At 43.3% G+C, this 23,761-nt stretch overlaps 1 protein-coding gene and 1 long non-coding RNA gene across 3 annotated transcripts in view; both read right to left on the reverse strand.

Annotated features, from left to right (window-relative positions):
- SPTLC1 (serine palmitoyltransferase long chain base subunit 1) overlaps nucleotides 1-9,441 on the reverse strand; it is a 36,688-nt gene extending 27,247 nt beyond the window's left edge. Inside the window, exons 1-3 of the mRNA XM_081930665.1 lie at nucleotides 9,342-9,441; nucleotides 6,984-7,091; nucleotides 609-703 (exon numbers count right to left, since the gene is read on the reverse strand). Coding sequence (XP_081786791.1) covers nucleotides 609-703; nucleotides 6,984-7,091; nucleotides 9,342-9,404 — 266 coding nt within the window. The 5' untranslated portion in view covers nucleotides 9,405-9,441. The remainder of the gene's footprint in view (nucleotides 1-608; nucleotides 704-6,983; nucleotides 7,092-9,341) is intronic.
- Nucleotides 9,442-19,846: 10,405 nt separating this feature from the next.
- On the reverse strand, nucleotides 19,847-21,673 carry LOC309380698. Of its 2 annotated transcripts, XR_014173047.1 has the most exons (4): nucleotides 20,868-21,673; nucleotides 20,550-20,654; nucleotides 20,313-20,431; nucleotides 19,847-20,069 (listed from the first exon to the last, which is right to left on the reverse strand). It is a non-coding gene; the product is annotated as an uncharacterized lncRNA (long non-coding RNA). The 2 variants fall into 2 exon arrangements; XR_014173048.1 differs by having other exon boundaries at nucleotides 20,550-21,673.
- Between the last annotated feature and the right edge of the window lie 2,088 nt (nucleotides 21,674-23,761).

The raw sequence follows: 23,761 nt of genomic DNA on the forward strand, positions 1-23,761 counted from the left end.
GCCTCCTTCTGGCTGGCAACTCCTGCAGCCAAGCTGGTGCCAAACGTATTGCTTTCCTTTCCTTTGGACCACATCAGCGAAGCCGAGAGTGGGGTCCTGTCGTCTGGGCAGCCCAGGGCCCCCATACATACTGCCCAGGCTTGCATCCCAGAGAAATCACTTTGGTATTGCTAATACAGTGGTTTGCCTTCACTCTTGGAGGGGCACAGAAGCCAGCAACCATTTCTTAACCACTGAAATCTCCCCAGCTTAAAAAGTTTAGATTTGATGACAAGCTTTCACAATAACATTTCTGAAAAGTCCACGGGCAACTCTCTAATATCAATTAAGCAGCTGAATGCTAACTAAGTGAACCAGATACCAAGCATTCTCATGAGGTTTTTACAAAATTTTGTTGCAAGCTAAATGTTCAATCCATTCTGTAACCTGGTTCTCAAAGTTTGCAAGAGAACAAATCACGATTTCCCCTGAAAGTAATCAAAGCTGCAATATTAAGCATACTAACTATGAAGCAAGCACCTTTGAAGTCAGGAGGACTGACGTTCAAGTTAGCATGCAAGGGATTGGGCTGTTTAGTCAAACATGGAATTAATTTATTCTAGGATTACCCTGAAACAACATTGTAATTGAGAGCTGGATGGTCTTTGGATACAGGAGGAACAAGTGGTTCTGGCTGCCATTCTTCAATCAATTCTTCCTTTTCCTAAAACAGAAAGAAGCCAAAATATTGGTTGTTAATAATTTCATTGAGAAAATCAGGAAGGAAATGGATTTTACACGCATGTCTGGTAAGTTAAATGGATAGAAAAATGTAATTCATTCATATTAATATGCTTCCCATTTTCTAATCCACATATTTATTTCATGTTCTATGCATGCCAGTTGGCGCTGTAACTATTGCCACATATTTGTTTGCGCTGGGAAAAGATTTGATTATGCTGACAACATGTTTTTCCAAGATCAATATAGACATTAAAAGCATCATTATGAAATTAATACTCTGTACAGATGCACCAAGCAAGTCCACCCACCTGAAGGTTGGTTTTATTATCATCTTTATTTATTCATTGTCCAGTATACCTGAAGGAGCGTCTCCACCCTGATCGTTCTGCCTGGACACTGAGGTCCAGTCCCAAGGGCCTTCTGGCAGTTCCCTCGCTGCGAGAAGCCAAGTTAAAGGGAACCAGGCAGAGGGCCTTCTCGGTAGTGGCACTCGCCCTGTGGAATGCCCTCCCACCAGATGTCAAAGAGAAGAAGAACTACCAGACTTTTAGAAGACATCTGAAGGAAACCCTGTTTAGGGAAGCTTTTAATGTTTAATAAGTTATTGTATTTTAATATTCTGTTGGAGGCCGCCCAGAGTGGCTGGGGAAACCCAGCCAGATGGGCTGGGTATAAATAATCAATAATAATAACAATAATAACAATAATAATAATGCCAAAGGGGCATCAGGGTGACGTACTGCCTAGATACAGTGGTGGGATGGATGAGGGAAAGTAAGAAGAACTTGAATTCTGGCAACACACTATGGGTGAGTGGTTCTTTTTTTTTTTAAGATATTTATTAAAGTTTCAAAAATTATATAAAAACAAAACAACAATACAAACAAAAACAAGTATAATTTCAATCTCTTATTTTCTTATAACTTACTTCCCCGACCTCCTCATACCTCCCCTTTCTGTATTCCAATTTCTAATTATTAATTCAGCAAATCCTCTCCCTTATTTTCCATTTAATTTTTAGCCTTTCTTTTCTTTTTACTTAATCATTACAGCTGAAAACCACTTAATTTCTAAATCAACGTCATTCTAACATTCATTAATTTTGTAATGTTTCCTAAGATAGTCCTTAAATTTCTTCCAATCTTCTTCCGCTGTCTCTCTTCCCTGGTCTCGGATTCTGCCAGTCATTTCTGCCAGTCCCATATAGTCTATCACCTTCACCTGCCATTCTTCCAAGGTGGGTAGATCTTGTGTCTTCCAATACTTTGCGATGAGTATTCTTGCTGCTGTTGTAGCATACATAAAGAATGTTCTATCCTTCTGGTTCTTGTGTCTGATAAATTGGTCAAGTGACTGGCCTGGGTGGGTCTGTACTCCCCCTGAAGGAGCAGGCAGGCTGTTTAGGGGTGCTTCTGGACCCAACTCTGACACAGGTGGCCCAAGATGTTTCAGTGGCTAGAATTCCTTTTATCAGCTGTGACTGGTGTGACAGCTAAAATCCTGCCTGAACTGGGACAGCTTCACTTCAGGCTTTGGTGACATCAAGACTGGATCACTGCAATGCACTCTGCGAGACTTCCTTTGCAGGTGAGGCAGAATACTGCGGCATGGTTGATGACAGGTAAAAAAGGACCCCTGGATGGTTAAGGCCAGTCGAAATAGACTTTGGCAGGGGTGCCCAAACTTTTTTCAAAGAGGGCTAGATTTGATGAAGTGAACATGCGTGAGGGCCAACCAAAGTTGTTGAGCTTTTTAAAGAATTGAAGCTTTTAGGATTGAAGTTGCTGAGCTTTTTTTAGGATTTTACCCCAGGACATATACTGCCATGGGAGCCAGATTAAATCAACTGGCAGGGGCCACATTAGGCCCCCAAATGGACTTTAGACATGCCTGGTGCAGCGCCCATCTTGCTTTTCAGGCCAAGGGAGCCAGCACTTGTCTGCAGTCAGCTTTCCGGGTCATATGGCCAGCATGACTAAACCGCTTCCGATGCAACAGGACACCGTGACAAATGCCAGAGCACACGGAAACAGCGCTCACCTTCCCGCCGCAGCAGTACCTATTGATCTACATGCACTGGCGTGCTTTTGGACTGCTAGGTTGGCAGAAACTGGGACAGAGCAATGGGAGCTCACCCTATCGTGCGGATTCAAACTGCTAACTTTCCAATAAGCAAGCCCAAGAGGCTCAGTGGTTTAGACCACAGCACCACCATCAACATTTGGCCACAGGTTCCTCACCCATACTGATTTCGAACTGCTAGGTTGCCAGGAGCTGGGACAGAGCAACAGGAGTTCACCTCGTGACACGGATTCAAACAGCCAGCCTTATGATCGGCAAGCCCAAGAGACCCAGTGGTTTTGATCAGTGTTTCCCAACCTTTGGTCTCCATCTGTTTTCAGACTACAATCCCATCATCCCTGACCACTGATCTTGCTAGCTAGGGATGATGGGAGTTGTAGTCGAAAAACAGGTGGAGACCCAAGGTTGGGAAACATTGGTTTAGACCACAGTGCCACCCGCATGCCTGACAAGAGGGAGATCTTACCCGCTCAGATTTCTGTACTGGTTGCCCATAGGCTACCAAGCCAAGTTCAAAGTGTTACTTTTAGTATATTAAGCCCTTAACAGCTTGGAATCAGTTTACTTACAGGACCACTTTACTCCATATATGTCCAATTGACTGCTTTGGGCTGTGGGCCACTTAATATTTGCTCCACACTTATAAGAAATCCGTATTTTAGTGGGGGTGTCTTTGTTATACTTTTTCCAACAGCCACTGAAAACATTTTTGTTTAGGCAAGCCTCTCCTGGCATGTAGAATTTACGTGTGTTTTGTATTTTTATCTACTGCTGATTTTCATAACCTTTTGAATGTTTTTAAATACCTATTTTAAACTGTTTATTGAGAATTGTAATGTTTTAGTTTATATTTTTGCAAACTGCTTGGAGGTTTTCTTATAAACAAGCAATATAGTCAAACCTTGGTTGTCAAACATAATCCATTCCAGATCTATTTGGATATATATTGCATAAACAACTTAATTAAAGAAGAGCAGGGTTTGTTAGAAGCTCAGGGTGTGATTTAATAAATGCAACTAGTTATGAAAGTGGAAATGATTCACTTTGTTGTTGCTATAACGTGAACACAAGTTATGCTTAGAATGCCCCATCTCACTTGTGAGCAAGTAGTCATTACTATTCATTACACTAAAGGAAAAGCAGGGATGGAAGTTTCCCAGGGGCTAAGAAACATCATTAGATCTCTGAGGTACATTTAGTTCCTTCTATTTCAATGCTAACTCCTGCTTTCAAATGAGTAAGATAGATATAGCATTTACCCTGGATCTCACTAACCACAATGCAGTCATAAATGCCCTACCTTTTCCAACCTATTTAATACCACAAATTGTAATAACCACTAAATTAGATGGTTTTTTTTTTAAAAAAAACCTGCATCATGAACAATTATTTCACAATGGATGCTTAACATTAGAGGCAGGTTACCCCTGAACATTCTGTACTGAAGTCACCTTCATATCATGCTTGTGAGCTTCCCAGAGATATCTGGCTGGCTACTGTTGGAAGCAGATGAAAGACTAGATGGACCTTTTGCAAGGGATCTTTATGCAGTTAAAGGAGAGAAAAAGCATACTGCCTCGCAAATTTCCCCGTCAAACGAAAACCAAATTGCAGGACAATGTGTGTAAGAAGACTATTCCTAAAGAGCTGCATGAACCCAACCATAGTAGCATCTACCTCTAGAGGGATGGGGCCCTCTAGATGTTGCTGAGCTACAACTCCCATCATCCTTTGCCATGCTAACAGGGGGCTGTTTTGAGTTGGAGTCCAAAAACATCTAGAGCAGACATGTACAACCGGGCGACAGCAAACAACAGGTAGATCTCCAGGCTATTGTGGTGAATTGCAGGATCGTATTCGATCACCAAATATGAAACAAAGGGGAATGGAATATTCCCCTGCCTGCCCGCCTTGCTGTATCCCTCTGTCGTGTCCTATATGCAGTCCCCGGTGCTGTGTCCAATTGAAACGGCAGCTGCGAAAGCTATCATGTCATGCATTGACGTTTGAGTGTTATAAGTAGCTATTGCTGTGGACTTAAGAAATATTGAATTAAAACATTCTCAACAACCCTGGTAGTCTCTCCTTCCCAAAAAAAGCTCAAAAAAATGACAGTGGGTAGATCACTCCCAGTGTTATTTTACTGGGAGTAGATCACAGTCTCTAGAGTTGGACGTGCCTGACCTAGAGGTTAAAGGTAAAGGGATCCCTGACCATTAGGTCTAGTCATGGCCAACTCTGGGGTTGCGGCGCTCATCTTGCTTTATTGGCCAAGGGAGCCGGCGTACAGCTTCCGGGTCATATGGCCCCCATGACTAAGCCGCTTCTGGCGAACCAGAGCAGCGCACAGAAACGCCATTTACCTTCCCGCCAGAGTGGTACCTATTTATCTATTTGCACTTTCAACTGTTAGGTTGGCAGGAGCAGGGACCGAGCAACAGGAGCTCACCCCGTTGCGGGGATTCAAACCGCTGACCTTCTGATCGGCAAGTCCTAGGCTCTGTTGTTTAACCCACAGCGCCACCCGTGTCCTCATCTAGAGGTTAGCCACTCTTTAAAAGCCATCATAGACTGGCCCTCCAAGACTACCTCATTCCCTATGAGACCCTGTCCACGAGTCAGGCTCTGCTCCAGATATATTTGCTTTACCAACTAATAATCCGGTGAAGGGAGCTGGATATAGTGAAACTATTGCTTTCTGTAGAGGTTATGATCTGCTTCACAAGGCTGATCACTTTTTGGTGTTGCTAGCTGCCTTGACCCTTGGAAAGGTGAACTAAGCATATTTTAAAATAAAAAGCAAGTTACATCTCCACTTCATTATGAGTGACAGCTGTGAAGAAACTAGTCGTCTGGATCAGTAAAGAAAAGGTAGAGCATTTTCTAGCCATATTGCCATCATATCTGTTCTCCTGTGGAAAACTGCTGTTTTCCACAGTTTATCTGCTGTTTTCCACTGTTTAATAAACACAGGGTTATTAAACTGGGCAATCACCTTTCAGAATAACTTTGGAATCAGGTGGGGAACTGGATCCAGCCAGTCTTGTCATTATATCACCTCCCATTCTGCAACCCAACATGGTTCAGCCATGACTATCACCTTGCATCACAATGACATAATGGCTTGAAATCAACCTATGTACTCCTAATGCTGATTGTTAGGTTTCGGGAAGTAATGTGCACTGGGCATCACAAGTGCCACCAATCAATGGACTTTTAAATCTTCCAAAGCCCTGGGTACAGAAGTGCTGGCAATCAGCCGATCAATAGAACTTGCCAAGGTAAGCACATAGCACCACTTTCAAGGAGTAATTGTCATAGGAACCTTTTTTTTTTTGCTACGCAGAAACCAACATCACTCTTCAAAACAGCATGCCTAAATACCACAACTTATTAAATAGGCTTGGAGCCAGAGAAAAACATGGGCTGTGGGTGTCCTAAACAGCACCCCACACAGTGTGTCTGTCAGCCACAACCTCCATGCTTATGCAATCATCCTTCTCTAGAGCCAAGTCATTAGTAATACGAATTAACTTAACACAGTCCATAATTGAGCAGGGTTTTTGTGTGTGAGAGAGGCTTTAGGAAAAACAATCACACTTGTATATACAACTATGATTAGACTCAGCCCCCTCTTCTCTCCCCCCCCCCTCCATTTCTCTCTTCCTACCTCTCTTCTCCCCCAATCTTATACAGTGGTACCTCGGGTTACATACGCTTCAGGTTACATACGCTTCAGGTTACAGACTCCGCTAACCCAGAAATTGTGCTTCAGGTTAATAATTTTGCTTCAGGATGAGAACAGAAATTGTGCTCCGGCGACGCGGCAGCAGCTGGAGGCCCCATTAGCTAAAGTGGTGCTTCAGGTTAAGAACATTTTCAGGTTAAGAACGGACCTCCGGAACGAATTAAGTATGTAACCAGAGGTACCACTGTATTGTATACATTAAAGTTTCACATCAAATATAACTGATATGTAAAAGGGACTTTATGATCTGAGAAGAGAGGTGATGTATGTACTTTGTAACCCAAGAAAATCTTTAATAAAAACATATTGTTGTTGTTTTTTTAAAAAAGATGATTAGACTGAAGTGCTTATTTCAAGCATTACAGCTATTAATCATACTGACTTTTAGTTATTTGTCAGAGCATATTGAGACTATTTTGGAACATCAAACCTTAGGTGTGAGGTCAGATCGCTCCTGAAGCTTGTACGTCTTGGAGAAAAGAAGTCTGATTATCCATAGGATTAGAATACCTTCCAAAATAAGATGGTAAGTTGGAGCCTGGAAAGTAAACAAAAATACCAGCTGCACATTAATCATTTCTCTAAGTTTGCCATCTCTTTAAAAGTGTACAAGTTGAATTTACCACTTTTTGCTGTTTTAGCCAAACTTGTAACTTGACTGAAATGTTTAGGAAGCCCAGCACTGCCCAATCAGAAGGTTTCAAAAGAGAAAATGGACAAAGGCTGGATTTATTCTCTTGGATCCAATAACACAGCCTTGTAAACAAGCCTGCAAAGGTTACGAAGTCCCCTCCTCTGCACTGAACATGGAGAGTCAGGGCACTAGCAAAAGAGAATACCTTCTCCCAAGAAGGTTGCTGTTGGAGACAGTGGTCCATTCTTTCTCCACTCGTTGATGGTATGGAACTGCTGGCTGCCAAACAAGTTCTTACATTTCCTAATAGGCAACTTTATGCAACTGCTTTAGCTCAGAACAAGTGTTCTATACACTTAGCTATGTCTCCATACACAGAGTATCTTTCTTACTTAAGATCTCTACTCTTCCATTAGAACTGTGTTATGGGGTCATCTTGTAGACACACAGGATCTTCGAAGAGTTCAACAGTCTCCACGAAGCTCTGGGAAAATTGCTTCAACAAGCATCAGGTCAATGGGTTTGAACAGAATAGGTACACACCACTCCCTTGGAAGCAGAGGCCAAAAGGTTAATCTGCTCCCTCAAAGAGCTGCATCCATGCTGTTTCCACCCCCAGCATTACTTAGAACTATAAATCATGAGGTTAGATTTCTCAACTTACCACTCACCTACAGAAGTATAACTATGCCAGGCCAACCAAACTGCTCTGCCAATCCAAATTAAAAGATGCAGTCTCTGAATACAGACAGCGCTAAAAACATGGTGCAGTCATGCCTCGGGTTACAGACGTTTTCAGGTTACGGACATGCCGAAACCCAGAAGTACCAGAATGGGTTACTTCCGGGTTTTGGTGCTCGTGCATGCGCATAAGCACTAAATTGTGATCCGCTTGTGCGCAGATGCGGCTCTGCAGGTCGCAAACGTGCCTCCCGTACAGATCATGTTTGCAATTCGAGCGTCCACTGTTTTATGGGTAAGCCAACCAATGGCAATGGGATTTTGTACTAGGTATTAAGACTACCCAATGCAGCACTGTCTGTTCTGACTGAAAGCCAGAAGGCTTGGGAGATGGGGTACGAGCTCTGTCACCAACCCATGCTATAAACAAATAGAAGCCTATTCATTTAAAACATAATGTCCTTCATCAAAACTGATTTCAGAGTGGCTATTAGGTTAAAAAATACAAATAATAAAAAAGTAAGCCAGGAAATAAAAATTAAGAATATTTAAATGTATGTAAACTACTTTAAGACACCTGAATAAGAAGGCGTTTGTTTGCCTAAAGCAAAAAAAGTCCATGTTGGAGAACTGGGAATTAATTCAGCAGAGCGTTCTAGACAGACACCCGCTGAATGATAACCAAGATTATGCACGTTTACCCCACATTTATAAGCAAAACTTATAAATAAAACCTATACGTTTGCTCAGAATTCAAAGGTGCTCATGCCTAAATAATTGCAATATTTAATGACACCTTCTGATATCTTGATGGGAGCTATGGGGTGGGAACCCAAAGCCATCTAAATCCAGTTTGCCCTACAACAGGGAAGAGTAATAAGAATAAGAATAATGTGGCACACAGACACCATTTGAATGGGAACTCCCCTGAACTATGGGGACCCAGCTCCCTTAATAATAATAATAATAATAATAATAATAATAATAATGTTGCACAGACACACACCATTTGAATGGGAATTCCCCTGAACTTTGGGGGCCCAGCTCCCTCAATAATGATGATGATGACAATAATAATAATAATAATAATAATAATAATAATAATAATAATAATGTGACACAGACACACACCGTTTGAATGGGAATTCCTCTCAACTTTGGAGGCCCGGCCCCCTCCAATTTTTATTTTTATTTTCTTGTGAGGGTGGCTGCGAAGGGAACTCTGCCCCTTGTTGTTGTTGTTAGCTCCTATACGTCTTCCTGGCGGCCAGGCACGGCGACCCCTTCCCCGCCCACGGGCAGCCACCCTCCTCCCGGCGCCCCACCCCGGCCTCAGCCTCCCTCTTCGGTCGTGGGGGCGGGCGAGGAAGGGACCCCCGGCGGCCCCTGCTCCTTCCTCCAGCCTCCCCTCGCTCCGTTCCGCGGAGCCCTGCGGCGACCCACCCGGCCACCCCCCTCGAGGGCCCCGCTCACCTCATAGAAGGCCTGGACCATCTCCACCAGCACCCACTGCTGCCCCGCGCCCTCCGCCGCCATCGCCGAGGGATGCTTCCGGGTCCCGGCGCGCGCCGCGACGTCACGCAGCGTGCGGGGGCGGGGCTGGGAGCTCGCGGCGGACACGCCCGTCGCCCCGCCCCCTTTTAACCCCTTCCGCTCCCCGGGGGAGACTGCCTGGTAGAGACGAGGAGGAGGAGGAAGAGGCGCAGGTGGAGGCGGCGGGTCTTCTTACTCGCTGACACACACACACACACAGACACGGGGTGGGAATCCAGTTTATGGCCCGAACAAGACCACCGGGGGTGGAGGACACCAACTTACGTAAATAAAATATTGGAAGGGTTGCAAAGATGCCCCACCCCATAGGATCGGTCGCAAGATGCAGAATAGTGGAAGCGTTGCAAGGATGCCCCACCCCATAGGATCTAAGGGTTGCAAAGATGCCCCACCCCATAGGATCTAAGGGTTGCAAGGATGCCCCACCCTATGGGATCAGTCGCAAGATGCAGAATAGTGGAAGCGTTGCAAGGATGCCCCACCCCATAGGATCTAAGGGTTGCAAAGATGCCCCACCCTATAGGATCTAAGGGTTGCAAGGATGCCCCACGCCATAGGATCGGTCACGAGATGCAGCAGTGCATGCACACCATTGGAATGGCAATGCCGTTTCTTAATTTACAAAAATAGGTGCATTATCTCTTTTTTTCCAAGTTGTGCTTTCTACAGATCAGTTTCAATTGTTGTGAGACGTGTGTTGCATTAGATTCAGCAGGGCTTACTCTCAGGTAAGTGCAGCTGCAGCCTTTGTGACCCAAGTTTTGGGTCCTTTTTTAGGTTCAGGATGTCACTGATTTACACACCCCCACGCCACCCCTCACAATATTTGAAAATGTACATTTTGTACTTTGTACACAAATTGGCCGGGAAATTCATTCCCGGTGTCTTTTATCAATTTATTTAAAGAACAACAAACTGGTGATTGCTTTAACTTTTGGATATGTGGTGATTTGAATCATGAGGATGAATTAGAAGATCTGCCAGCCTTGAATGAGTCTTGCTTTGGAATTGAAGACTTCATTAGATTTTCCTCTGCCTTTTCATTTTATTTTGTTCCAAGAGCTTGTTAGAGATAATGTGTAAGCGTGGTCAGCTCCCTAAAAATAGGTCAGCAACTCTGGGGTCCCCCCCTTAAAAAAGGTGGACAACTCTGGGGAGGGCACCGGAGGGATCTTTGAACCGAATATGCTTAAGATGGCCTTCCGTCCAGTGGCGTAGCGTGGGTTGCCAGCACCTGGGACAAGGCAAGTAATTTGCGGTCCCTAACCCGTGGATTTTAGCACTCGAGAGAGCTGCGAGTGCGAGCGCGCCCCCCCAGATGGTGCGGCCGGCCCCCCCGCACCTCCCACGCTACGCCACTGCTTCTGTCTGCTCTCCAGTAGTTCTCTTAAATCTCTGTCGCAAAGCTATCGCTGCCCCCTTATTATTTTAAGAGGATGGTTCCAACTTGTGTTCTCACATTTTTTCAATGGGCCCTGGATGGTGCTGTCCTATTGGTTCAAAACGCAGCCGGCGTTAAGGCCAGTGGTGTAGGACACAAAGCTTGCTGTGAAAGAACGAGAACAAGAGCATCATAATTCACAAGAATTACTTGCGAGTTGCAGTTCAGCACCATCTGGAGGGTCAAAGGTTCCCCACATGGCCTCACCTGATTCTAAATGGTCTCTGTTTACTCTTTTATACGGCAACTTGAATTCCCAGCACTTCGTGTAGAAACATAAAGGGGTTCATGAGTCTTTGCCACATGAAGCTTCCAGGAGATCATTTAGCAGTACGTTTTGGATTGAGCCAGGGGAGGTTGCAGGATCGCCAAAATCAGGGCTTCCCAAACTTGAGTCTACAGCTGTTTTTGGACTACAGCTCCTATCATCGCTAGCTAGCAAGACCAGTGGTCAGGAAAGATGGGAACTGTAGCACCAAAACAGCTGGAGACCCAAGCTTTGGGAAACCCTGGCCTAAATTGTGGACCAGATGTGACATCAGATACTTCTTCCAAAACGACATCAGAGTATATAGGTATAAGCTGTCCCTCTCCAGCTGCAATCCCAACAATCTCTTCCAAGCACTGGCATGGCTATGAGTTATGGTCCCAATGGGAGCCCTCTCCCCTCTGGATTTGATGCAGTTTCTAAGTACACATTTAGCATCATGATCTAGTTTGGACCCTGAGTTATTAATATTTATTATTATTATTATTTATTGAATTTATATACCACCCTATACCTGGAGGTCTCAGGGCGGTTCGCAAAACAAGATCAACATATAAAACCACAATATATATAATCAAAATAAAAACAGGTTATTACAGTGATACCTCGGGTTACAGATGCTTCAGGTTACATACTCCACTAACCCAGAAATAGTATCTCGGGTTAAGAACTTTGCTTCAGGATGAGAAAGGAAATTGCGCGGCGGCAGCAGGAGGCCCCACTGGCTAAATTGGTGCTTCAGGTTAAGAACAGTTTCAGGTTAAGAACAGACCTCCAGAACGAATTAAGTTCTTATTATTACTACTACTACTACTACTACTATTGTTACTATTATTACTATGTCACCCATCTGACATTATTATTATTATTATTATTATTATTATTATTATTATTTTGCCACCCACTCTGGGCAGCTTCCAGCGAGGTAAAACACAATTCAAGCAGACAAAATCTACGCATAGATGTGTGGGAGTCACATGCCTACTACAAGGGAAGAAAGGAGAACCAGCTTCAGTTCTGCACTTCTTGTTCTTCCTGCTACAATCTAGAGAAGAAGGTATTTTGCTCATCTCATTGACACTTCCTTTATTGGCTCACATGGTGGGCTTAGCCCAGAACTGCGGCATGAGGAATCAGTGAGTCAACACCTAACCAAAGTGATTCAATATTCTCTCCTCCTATTTCTCTTCTGGAAAATGGCGAGAAACAAATATTACAAAACGCTCAAGTTGCACTTGTTTGTATAGTCATGTTTGCAACACCGACATTGAGCATATTTCCTAGGAAGTAGGTGTCAACGAGCCCAGGGGTACTTTACTTCTGTGTAAATCTGCAATCCTAATCCCGTTTACCTGCAACTGGGAGTAAATGTCACAGAATTCAATATGACTTAATTAATGGCTGTGGTAGCAGAGCAACATATAAATGCAGAGTTACTTATACTTTGAGGGCAAGTGAGAATTTGTATGAATTAATTCTCAGTAGATATGGTTAGGACTGACTAAGAAATGACTGTGTTAGTCAGCATTTTAATTAGCAATAATTTAAAGCAAAGCGAAACAACTTGTTTATTAAGATGACTTTGGGCACACCCAAAAGGGATTGCTGATTTTGCCGGGTCCCTTATAACACCTTGAAGAGAGGCACATCTTTAAATTGGGAAAAGGGAGGATGGGCAGGTCACATGGTAGAGGACTGTCCCACTCCTTCCATTCACCTGTGCAGTATTTCCTAAGAGAAGGGTAAAAGTGGGATTAATGCTACCATCACGGTTGTGATAAATTACCAGTGTAACCACTCTGCCCGCAACTCCCAGCACTTTATGAAACACTATTTGCCACAACACCAGATGGGAAGCAAATTGTACGGTGGGGGGGGGGGAGTGAAGTAATAATGCTTTTCAGCTGGTGGCCAGGGGCAAAGCAAGTAGAAAAACAGGACTTCAGTTTTGTACTTTCAGCCACACCCTCCCTTAGCATGTCCTGGATTGCATTTTCGGTAAACATCACCCAGAATAAATAATGCATGCTCCAATTTACATAATCCTATGAGTCTTGGGGTGTGAGTGTGTCGTCGTCTCCCAGTTTTATAATTTTGTTATAACTTGCAAAGAGCAGCGTGAAAAAGGAGTAGCAGTGAAACAATAGCAGAGAAAGGTTTTGAGAATACAGAAAAGTAGTTCACTGCAAAGGGGAAGAAGGGGGTGTAACAGGTTTAGGGAAACCAGGTAATGATGATGATGATGTTTTATTTATATCCTGCCCTCCCCAGCCAAGACCGGGCTCAGGGCAGCTAACACCAGGTACAGTGGTACCTCAGGTTAAGTACTTAATTTGTTCCAGAGGTCCGTTCTTAACCTGAAGACCACTTTAGCTAATGGGGCCTCTTGCTGCCGCTGCGCTGCCGGAGCACGATTTCTGTTCTCATCCTGAAGCAAAGTTCTTAACCCGAGGTAATATTTCTGGGTTAGCGGAGTCTTTAACCTGAAGCGTATGTAACCTGAAGCATATGTAACCTGAAGCGTATGTAACCCAAGGTACCACTGTATAAAACAATTGATTAAAATACAACTTAAAAACAAGATTAGAATAGAACATTAAAATGCAGCCTCATTTCATTAGAAACTCAAATCAAAAACTTTTGGGGGATGAAAACGTCAAATCTTTACCATGGCCAACTATCCACACTGGTCCTACGTGGGCCAGAAAAAAGCCAGGGAAGTCCCCAAATAGGAGATCAGAGGAGGAAATTTGGAGAGAGCGTTCCACTCTGACCATTGCAGAGTTGGCATAAAGAAGGAAATCAAAGGAGCTTCATTACCATGTGACCTCGAAATTCTGGATAACCCCCCAAATAAACTGATGCCAAAGTTTTGTGCTGCGAACTCCCCTTTTTGTCCTGCCGCCTGCCACCAGGTAATTGGCCCAGCAAATCGAGGTCACAGGTTATGCCCCCAAATCTAAGCTTTTCTGATGGACTCCAAACAAGTGTCGCAGTTTTGTGCCAGTTTTGTGCCACAAACCCCACATTGATGAAGCTGATCAAAGGAGTTGGTCAAAAAGAGAAAGCTCGAGGATGGGGATAGATAGAAAGATAAGGAGCACTAGGATTGATATCCCGCAAGACTAATCTCCGGAGAGGGAGAGAAAAGGAAAAACCAAACACACAGTGAGTGGGGAAATATGACTGAGCTAAAAAGGGGCTGACAGTCACCTATCAGACAGAAGGGAATGACAGAAGATAATGAAAAAAGGAGATGGCAAAGGCTGAAAATGGCACCTTTTATTTATTTGCTAAATTTATATCTCACAATTCCTCCAAGGAGCTCAAGGCAGTTTACATTCTCCCCTGTTATTTATCTTCACAACCCCCCTGTGGTTTGCCTGAGAGATAGTGACAGGCCCATGAAGACCCAATGAGCTTCATGGCTGATGGAGGACTTTGAGCCCTGGTCCCCCAGGTCCTAGTCCAACCCTCTAACCACTACACCACACTACCCTTCCAGTTGGGGTGAGATGGGGAGGAAAGCTCCTCCCCCCCTTCAGAACGGAGACTGGGCGGGGGGAGACAATGCATATACTATGATCTCCTCAGTGGAAGAGGTTCTGCCTTGAAGGAGGGATGAGAGTGTGGCTCGAATACCCTCAAGGTTCCATTTCAGGTCTTTTGTTTTCTTCTTTTCTTCCAGTTGTGTGCTTGCATACGAAACCAGAAGTGCAGAAGTCTTGGACCCCATCGTTCAACCCGGAAACTGAGGTCCAGTTCCGAGGGCTTTCTGGTGGTTCCCTCACTGCGAGAAGCGAAGTTACAGGGAACCAGGCAGAGGGCCTTCTCGGTAGTGGCGCCCGCCCTGTGGAACGCCCTCCCATCAGATGTCAAGGAAATAAGCAACTATATGACTTTTAGAAGACATTTGAAGGCAGCCCTGTTTAGGGAAGTTTTAAATGACTGATGTTTTAATGAATTTTTAAGCTTTTGTTGGAAGCTGCCCAAAGCGGCTGGGGAAACCCAGCCAGATGGGCGGGGGTATAAATAATAATAATAATAATAATAATAATAATAATAATAATAATAATTATTATTATTATTATTATTATTATTATTATTATAACTGAGCCCTAGGCTGAAATTAAAAGAATCTGGATATTAAGTAAGTCAAGGCTGTATTTCTTCAGCCTAGCAATAAGGCATGAACCAGACTATCCTGAATCTTTCACTACATACATTTTTTGGTATTCATATTTTATTGAAATGGTTTCCATTATAAAGAAATAAAGCGATACAAAGAAAATAAAAGCAAAACATAAGGATAACCCACAAGCATTGTATAAAGAAACTGTAAGGTTGTTCTTTTCCTGACGTTCAGTACCACCAATGTTACAGAATAAAAGGTTCTAGGAGTTAACAGTACAGTATATATTTCTACAGTACTGGAATGCCAGCGCACAGTCTCGGGTTTTTCCCATGGTGCCAAAATACTCTGTGATTTTCAATGCCGTATAGTTGTTTAAAATCTGAGTTCCGCAGAGCTGATGCTGAAACCACCAGACCAGCCTTGATATCCTTAAAACCCATTTGTCAACTAGAAAAATGTTAAGCAGTCGATCCTGCCGTCTTGCTTAAGTTCATAAGGGCATTGCTGTGTTTACAGATCGTGTAATCCAGACCAGAAGGCAAACAAATTCCTTCTACTTATCGGTACAACATGCGTGAAGGTGATGGCAGAACACTTCGAGCCTGACAGGCATAGCCACAACAATTTAGGATGCTGAGAAAATAATAGATTTTCATTGTCTCCGGTCTTGGGAAATACAGGAGTCATCCTTAGTAAGGTCTGAGCAATGAGTTATGGATTTGATGCCAGAACTATGCACTGCCCAATAAAATACGTAGATCTGGTGTGCTGCCATAGATCTGCATCACTCCATTGCAAAAATACCTTGAACTCTTTGTAACTAAGGGACTATTTGTAATTAATTTGGGCAGGGTGAGTTTACTTGCTCAATTTGCAGTCTACTGTATACTAAATATGCATATGTGGAAATGATTCACAGGCAAGTCGTATCCCTCTACTGTGTCAGGAAAGGGAAACAATAATTGTTTCAAAGATAAGCAAATCTTGGGCCCAAATATGTATTTGCAGCCTTTTCTGCCTCTAAAAAGCCTCTATGAAGGTCTATGGGCCTCCCCAGAATAGTTTGTAATGTAGCATGGAAAGTTCCTACATAGAAATTGTCTTCAAAAAAGGTACATTACAAAATTAGTTGCAAGAAAGAAAAATATCTGACCCTATAAACCCTGCCCCTATTTATTATTGCTGTGGTATATTTAATTGTTCTCTATACCTCTTAGCATTTCCCCAATTTAAATAACTCCATTTCCTCTTTGTTGTTACGCAGTACCTAATTTGTGGCTTGCCATAGTTTGAAATGTTTAAATTGTAAACTACCCCATGACAAATCCATACATACATGATCTTATGAGCCAGCTATTGAATTTAGGCTTGTAAAGATAGTGCTCAGTACCTTTTGTGCAGATATTTTTCTGTCAATAAAAGAAAAAGAGGATACTTGGGGAAGCTGGAAACAAAACAGGGCATTGTGGCTTGGGCGGTATACAAATGATGTAAAATAAGCAAATAAATACAATTTTCATATGCAATTTTCATAAGATTTATTTTGTTTGAAGTTTGAATGCTAACGCAATAGACCACTTTTGGTGAAAGAAAGAAAGAAAGAAAGAAAGAAAGAAAGAAAGAAAGAGAGGGAGGGAGGGAGGGAGGGAGGGAGGGAGGGAGGGAGGGAGGAAGGAAGGAAGGAAGGAAGGAAGGAAGGAAGGAAGGAAGGAAGGAAGGAAGGGAAAGAACCATATTGTTAGATACATTAATCTAGGATTGGAGAACCTATGATCCTCCAGATGTTGGTGGATTCCAAATCCTGTCAGTCCCAGCCAGCTTGATCGATGGTCAGGGAAAAGGAGAGTTATATTTTAGCAACATCTGGGGAGGTCACATGTTCCCCATCCCTACCTTCAATGGTTCTCTGACCTTCCACCGGGTTTTGCCCATACAAGTTTTAGGCTACGGCCTTATACACCCTTTTCTGGGAATAAGTCCCATTGAACACCGTGGCTTCACTTCTGTGGAAACACGCATAGGATCGTGCCATAACTTCTCCATCTTCATTACCATGAAGTTGACCCGCAACAAGATAAAAGCAGGACCTTTCCAAGGAGTAGACTAAATATGTGCAAACTTGTTTCATGAATCATACATCCCAGGGCACTGGTAATAATAAAAAAGGTCTTTACTGAGCGCAGGAGGAAATACATTGAAGGTGATTCATTGAGTTTATTGCCTTCTCCATATTCAATGAGGCAAAGCAGGTAAGGCAATTACTTTTATTGGACCAGCCCCTGATGGCGAGAGTTCATAAACCTCCAAAGTTCACAGTTCTGTTCTTCTGGCATGGACTGAGTAGTATGCTATTGAGGCAGTAAAATTAATGGCAATGTGGAGAGCATATCTACCCATGAGACAGACGGGATATTTATTCTGCATATTGGCCCTTCAGGAGGTACTAGCTGCCTTTGGGATCCAGGAGAAAGAAAGAGAAGCATGGATGTTACTTAGCAAACGCAGTCTTGGTTTTCCCTGAGTGAGGGAGCCTGACCCGGCAAAATGGCTGAGCTGGGGACAGATTGAGGGGGCCTGTCACACGCTGCATGCATGTGATTTCATGTGAACAATGTTGCATTGTCTGTGGAGGCTTATTATTATTATTATTATTATTATTATTATTATTATTATTATTATTATTATTATTTATTCCCCAGCTACTCTGGGCAGCTTCCAACAAAATATTAAAATACAGTAGTCCAAACATTAAAAGCTTCCCTAATCAGGGCTGTCTTCAGATGTCTTCTAAAAGTCTGGTAGTTATTGTTCTCTTTGACATCTGGTGAGAGAGTCTTCTACAGGGCGGGTGCCACTACCGAGAAGGCCCTCTGCCTGGTTCACTGTAACATGGCTTCTTGCAGTGAGGGAACCGCCAGAAGGCCCTTGGTGCTGGACCTCAGTGTCCGGGCTGAACAATGGGAGTGGAGACAGTCCTTCAGGTATACTGGGCCGAGGCCATTTAGGGCTTTAAAGATCAGCACCAACACTTTGAATTGTGCTCGGAAACATACTGGGAGCCAATGTAGGTCTTTCAAGACTGGTGTTATATGGTCTCAGTGGCCACTCCCAGTCACCAGTCTAGCTGCCACATTCTGGATTATTTGTAGTTTCTGGGTCACCTTCAAAGGTAGCCCCACATAGAGCACGTTGCAGTAGTCCAAGCGGGAGATAACCAGAGGAGCTGACCACTGAAACGGTGATGTGTGTGATGCACATTGCGCATGATATGCACACACAACACTCCCCAGGCACCCTCAACATTGCGTCACGGTGGGTAAAGTCATGGTGGGTAAAGTAATGTAGTAAACTTTAATCTCAACTGGATTTTAGAAGAACAAATCACAGAAATTCTATTCCCCCCCCCAAATTTGCAGAAGCCCAGTATCATATTACTCATCGTGAATAAATAAATCCAGCTACAGATTGTTTGATGTTCTGATGGCAACATGCTCAACTGACTTAAATATCTTATGTCACAACTAGGCATAGAAATAATCTGCAGTGGTATATCTTTTCCACTAGGGAGCAGTTATGCACTAGCTACAACAATACTTGCAAATTGGAAAGCTTCCAAAATCTGAAAGGCCACCAGTATTGTTCAAAGTGGCAACATATGTAGGTTTCCTGTTTGTTATCTCTGAACTGGTTTGACCTGAAATATTATTACTACCACTATTGAAGGTTATTTACATGTGAGAGAGGATAGCTACAAAATCAGCTGTTTTCAGGACACTTAACCTTGCTTCTAGGCAATCCAGAGATATGAGGAAAACCTATTACATTAGTAAACATAATTTCTTTCTCAGGTGCCAGATCTGATAAAGATAAATTTTAATTAAGATTAATGAGATCTTGTTAGCTTGTACACTGTATATCTATTATTTATATTTATTGAATTTATATACCGCCCTATACCCAGAGGTCACAGGGAGATTCACAGAACAAAATCAAAATTTAAAACCGTGAAATATATAATCAAAATAAAAACAAGAACCCAATAATGCCCCCCAAAAACACATTTAAAAAGGGCATATCTACGATCCATTGAACATTCGTGTATCTACGATTCATTGAACAATATAGCTGATGCTTTCAATGGTTTATTTTTAAACGCACCCATAATAATGCCAGTATTGCAAGTATTTATGTGGCATATGCAATGGTCGATTCGCCTTGGCACTACATAGCTTTAAATTCAAATTGCATGTGCAGCCAGCTTGGGATGTGATTGTGCTAAGACTATGAAAATAATTATTAGTTAATGATAATTAAGAGTAATAGAGAAATTAAGAAATGCAGAATAAGTGATAAAGAATGGAAAATCATCAGAGGTTGTTGACGGAAGTCCAAAACATTGTATAAGATAAGAATTTATGTTAAATGATTGTTGGAAATGATATGTTAAAAAAACCCCAAATATATATACAGTGGTACCTCGGGTTACATACGCTTCAGGTTACAGACTCCACTAACCCAGAAATAGTGCTTCAGGTTAAGAACTTTGCTTCAGGATGAGAGCAGAAATCGTGCTCCAGCAGCAGAAAGGCCCCATTAGCTAAAGTGGTGCTTCAGGTTAAGAACAGTTTCTGGTTAAGTACGGACCTCCGGAACGAATTAAGTACTTAACCCGAGGTACCACTGTATGTACACACACACACACACACACACACATACACAGTGTCTCTGTCTTATCAGGATTGAGCTTCAGTTTGGTGGCTCTCATCCAGTCCAAGCACTGGTCCAGCACTTTCACTGCCTCACCTGCAGATGTAAAGGAGAAATCGAGCTGAGTGTCACCAGCATACTGCTGACAACGTACTCCAAACCTCCCAATAACCCCACCAGCGGTTTCATGTAGACGTCAAACAACGTGGGGGATAGGACTGAGCCCTGCGGAACCCCACATTGAAGGTTCCACGGAGAATTGACAGAGATCCCGGCAACATAGAACCACTTTTGCCCCGATTTCAGATGTTGCTTTGTGATGCGGGTTCTGCACTCCACCGGGTCCCTCACTTGGACAGGTGCTATTTTCCTCCTTAGGGCTCACTCAGAGGCAATTGCTATTCCTCCCAGGTGAACAGGTAATTGGCAGACCGTAATACATGAAACTCGTAATCCGGCTGAGCAATAAAATATTATTGAAAAATAATGAGAAATTTAAAGGGGTCAGAGTAATGAAACCCTGACCAAAAAAACCCACACCCCATTAATATGAAGATTGACTTAAAGGGAGAGCACCTGTTCCTTTTACAGTCTCCTGGAGAAATATTCAGGCTGTAACATCTTCCAGTCCTGCTTTACCACGTGACGGTGGTGGGGGCAGACTGCAGCCGTCAAATCTCACTGTCAACCAAATGTTAAAGGTAAAAGAGTATTCCTAAAAGCAAAGGATTTAGCATCAATATTGGCTTTTGGGATTAACTAAATCCCAAAAGTGTGCAGAGTCTCTGGTTGTGCCATCGCTGCTCTTGCTTTTGTTGGAAGGAAGACAGGAATGAGAACAGCTTGAGGTGGCCCAAGCATCTTTCTCTGGGAAGGAGAAGATGCACAGCTCACCTGGCTATCTTCCAGTATAAACCCTGCTGACATTTCACATTCTTCAGTGTCCTATCCTTTTTTTAAACAGGAAGGCTGAGATCAGGGTAAATTATGGGAAGAGAATGACGACGTTCCTGCCCAACAAGAAACAAAAGAAGAAAGTTGCGCTCAGACATATCAGTCATATCAAACGGAGGTATGAGGGCCAGACCTGACCTGTTGGTCTCAAGGAAAGGAAGTATTGGAGAGATAACGACAGGAGACTCGTGCTGTCTCTCAAAATTTACAGTCTCACATTTTTGTGGCTTGTTAAGCTGCTGTTTTCTTTTGTTAAAGCAGCTGTGAAAGGGGAGGCATCGGATGAAGGCTGCAGAGCCTGGAGAAATATATCCACAATATGGATATCCCCTCTGTCGCATCTAATTTCACCATTAAGCAGGAACGTATTGTGGCTACAATTCTGCACAAATTAGAAAACACTTTCATTTTAAATTTGTTTGCTTGGTTTTCAGATCAAAGTTTTACAATCACATATCCAATATATAACATAAAAAACAATATTCCAATGAATCTCCTGGACTTCTCTCCTTTGTGGGTCCTCTTGTTAATCATTTCCTCCTGCATCTTTTATAATAATCCAAATCTTTCACATCTCCATTACGTCCACCATTAAACTACAAGTGTTATTCCAGTCCTGCTAACAGTTTCAACTGTTTACAATGGTTTTTAAGATAAATTATAAATTATAAATTTTCCCATTCCTTATTGACATTTTGGCCTTCCTGATTGCTCCAGTCATTTTTTTGCCAAAATTAGAAAACACATTCAGACACCCAGGGCTGGTGCTGAACTCCACGGAGCCTGTGGTTTGGTGCTGCTGATGTCCCCCCACTCAACATCAGGCTCTGCTCTTCTTGTGGCAACCTTGGCCATCACAAGCTTTCTCTGATGCCACATCCACCAGCCTCCTAGACATGCTTCAGGAGTAGATGGGAGACAGAGCTTTCAATGGGAGCTAAGCTCAGCTCTCATGTGTGGTAGCAACCAACGTCTTAATTCACCCAAAATGCAATGAAATATCTAGATGTAGCCCTACCTGGACTGTAGCTCTATGGAATCAATGGATTTAATAGATCTAAGCATCAGGGCATTGAATTTTAGGTAATTTAAAATGGTGTTTGGTCCATGTGGATTGGACCACCTGAGCTTGGCTTCTGTTCTAAACTAGCACTGCCACCTACCACTGAAAAGCATCTTGGGTCCAGGCAGGGAAGGCAATGGCTGGCAGTGCATCTAATTTGGACTGGTGAGGGAACCTGCCAAGCCCTGAAGGCCTCAACTTCCAAACACTCTCTCCTTGCCAACGTAGCTCAGCTTCATGCCACAAAGATGTACATATGCACTGTGCGTACGTTACCAACTTTTGATTTCGAAATGACTTAATCTCCCTTCCAGGACTTGGTCAGGCATGTAGAAGCAGCTGGTGACTCAGCAGAAGAGGCTGAGGAAAGCTGAAGGATCAAAGAAGCGCTAGGAGCAAAAATTGACGTGTCGGGTCAGGGTGGGATCTGAAACAATGTGGATTTTTACAGCTTCTTCAAACCTTGGTAGTAGTTCGTAAAATACTCCTTGGATGGCAAGACAAGCTATAAAACCACAACTCTATCAGTCTTGTAAGGGCTTTCAGCAGCAGATGCAGGCATAATGCTATGTTTAGGTACACTCAAGTTCCTTCTTTCTAACATCAGTAATAAGTGGCACATAGCTCAAATGTCTGTTGCCTTTGTCCATGGAGTTTTCTTGGCAGGGATACTGGAGTGGCTTGCCGGTTCCTGCTCCAGGTGGATCACGTTTGGTCAAAACTCTCCACTATGACCTGTCCATCTTGGGTGGCCCTGCATGGCATAGCTCATAGTTTCCCGGAGTTATTCAAGCCGCTTTGCCATGGCAAGGAGAGTCCCATGGACTGCAAGAAGATCAAACCTATCCATTCTGAAGGAAATCAGGCCTGAGTGCTCACTGGAAGGACAGATCCTGAAGCTGAGGCCCCAATACTTTGGCCACCTCATGAGAAAATAAGACTCCCTGGAAAAGACCCTGATGTTGGGAAAGATGGAGGGTGCAAGGAGGAGGGGACGACAGAGCTACCAACATGAGTTTGACCAAACTGCAGGAAGCAGTGGAAGACAGGAGTGCCTGGCGTGCTCTGGTCCATGGGATGAAGAAGAGTCGGACATGACTAAACAACAACAAGCTCAAATGCAATTATGTTTCACACTGTTTTTGTTTTGTGTACAGGAGAACCTTGAACCCAACTGTGGGCAGCCAGGTCTAGAGTGTGGCCAGAATCGGCCAAATTCAAAGAGAAGGTAATAAGAAGCTGCCGTTGCAATGGAGATATCTGCCAACACAGCCCAACTAAAGAGATCAGGATAAGTGTAGGGTTGCAGAGCTCTGTTGGTACTGCTGGAGGAACAGCAACACCATACCCCGGCCTATATCCTTATGAGATGGAGCTCCTCATCAAGTAAGGCAGCCTACACCATCCTTTTGAAGCCTTGACAAATCTATAGGCCAAGGAGGACCATTCTGGAGGTGAGTCAGGAGCTGGGAAGACAGAAGAGAATCCTGGGTGAAATTTAAAATACTCTTAGGATGAAGCCTGCAGGGTGGACAGACAAGGCACAGCCCCAACCCCCATGTGGGTAGGGACCAGAAGCAGATGTGGCATCATCATTTATCTGCAATTTTAAACATCTGCGTTGATTGCTTCAGAGGAAGAGTAGGCAAATAATCATGTAAAAGCCCTTGAATTGCCATGCCAAATATATTTTGACTGAGCAGTTAGTGTCACCGCAAAGCTAGAGAAATAACTGAAGGGTGATCAAAACAACAAAGTAATTCCAGATATT

Source organism: Podarcis melisellensis (genome assembly GCF_964234715.1).
Source record: "Podarcis melisellensis genome assembly, chromosome: 11".
NCBI lineage: Eukaryota > Metazoa > Chordata > Lepidosauria > Squamata > Lacertidae > Podarcis > Podarcis melisellensis.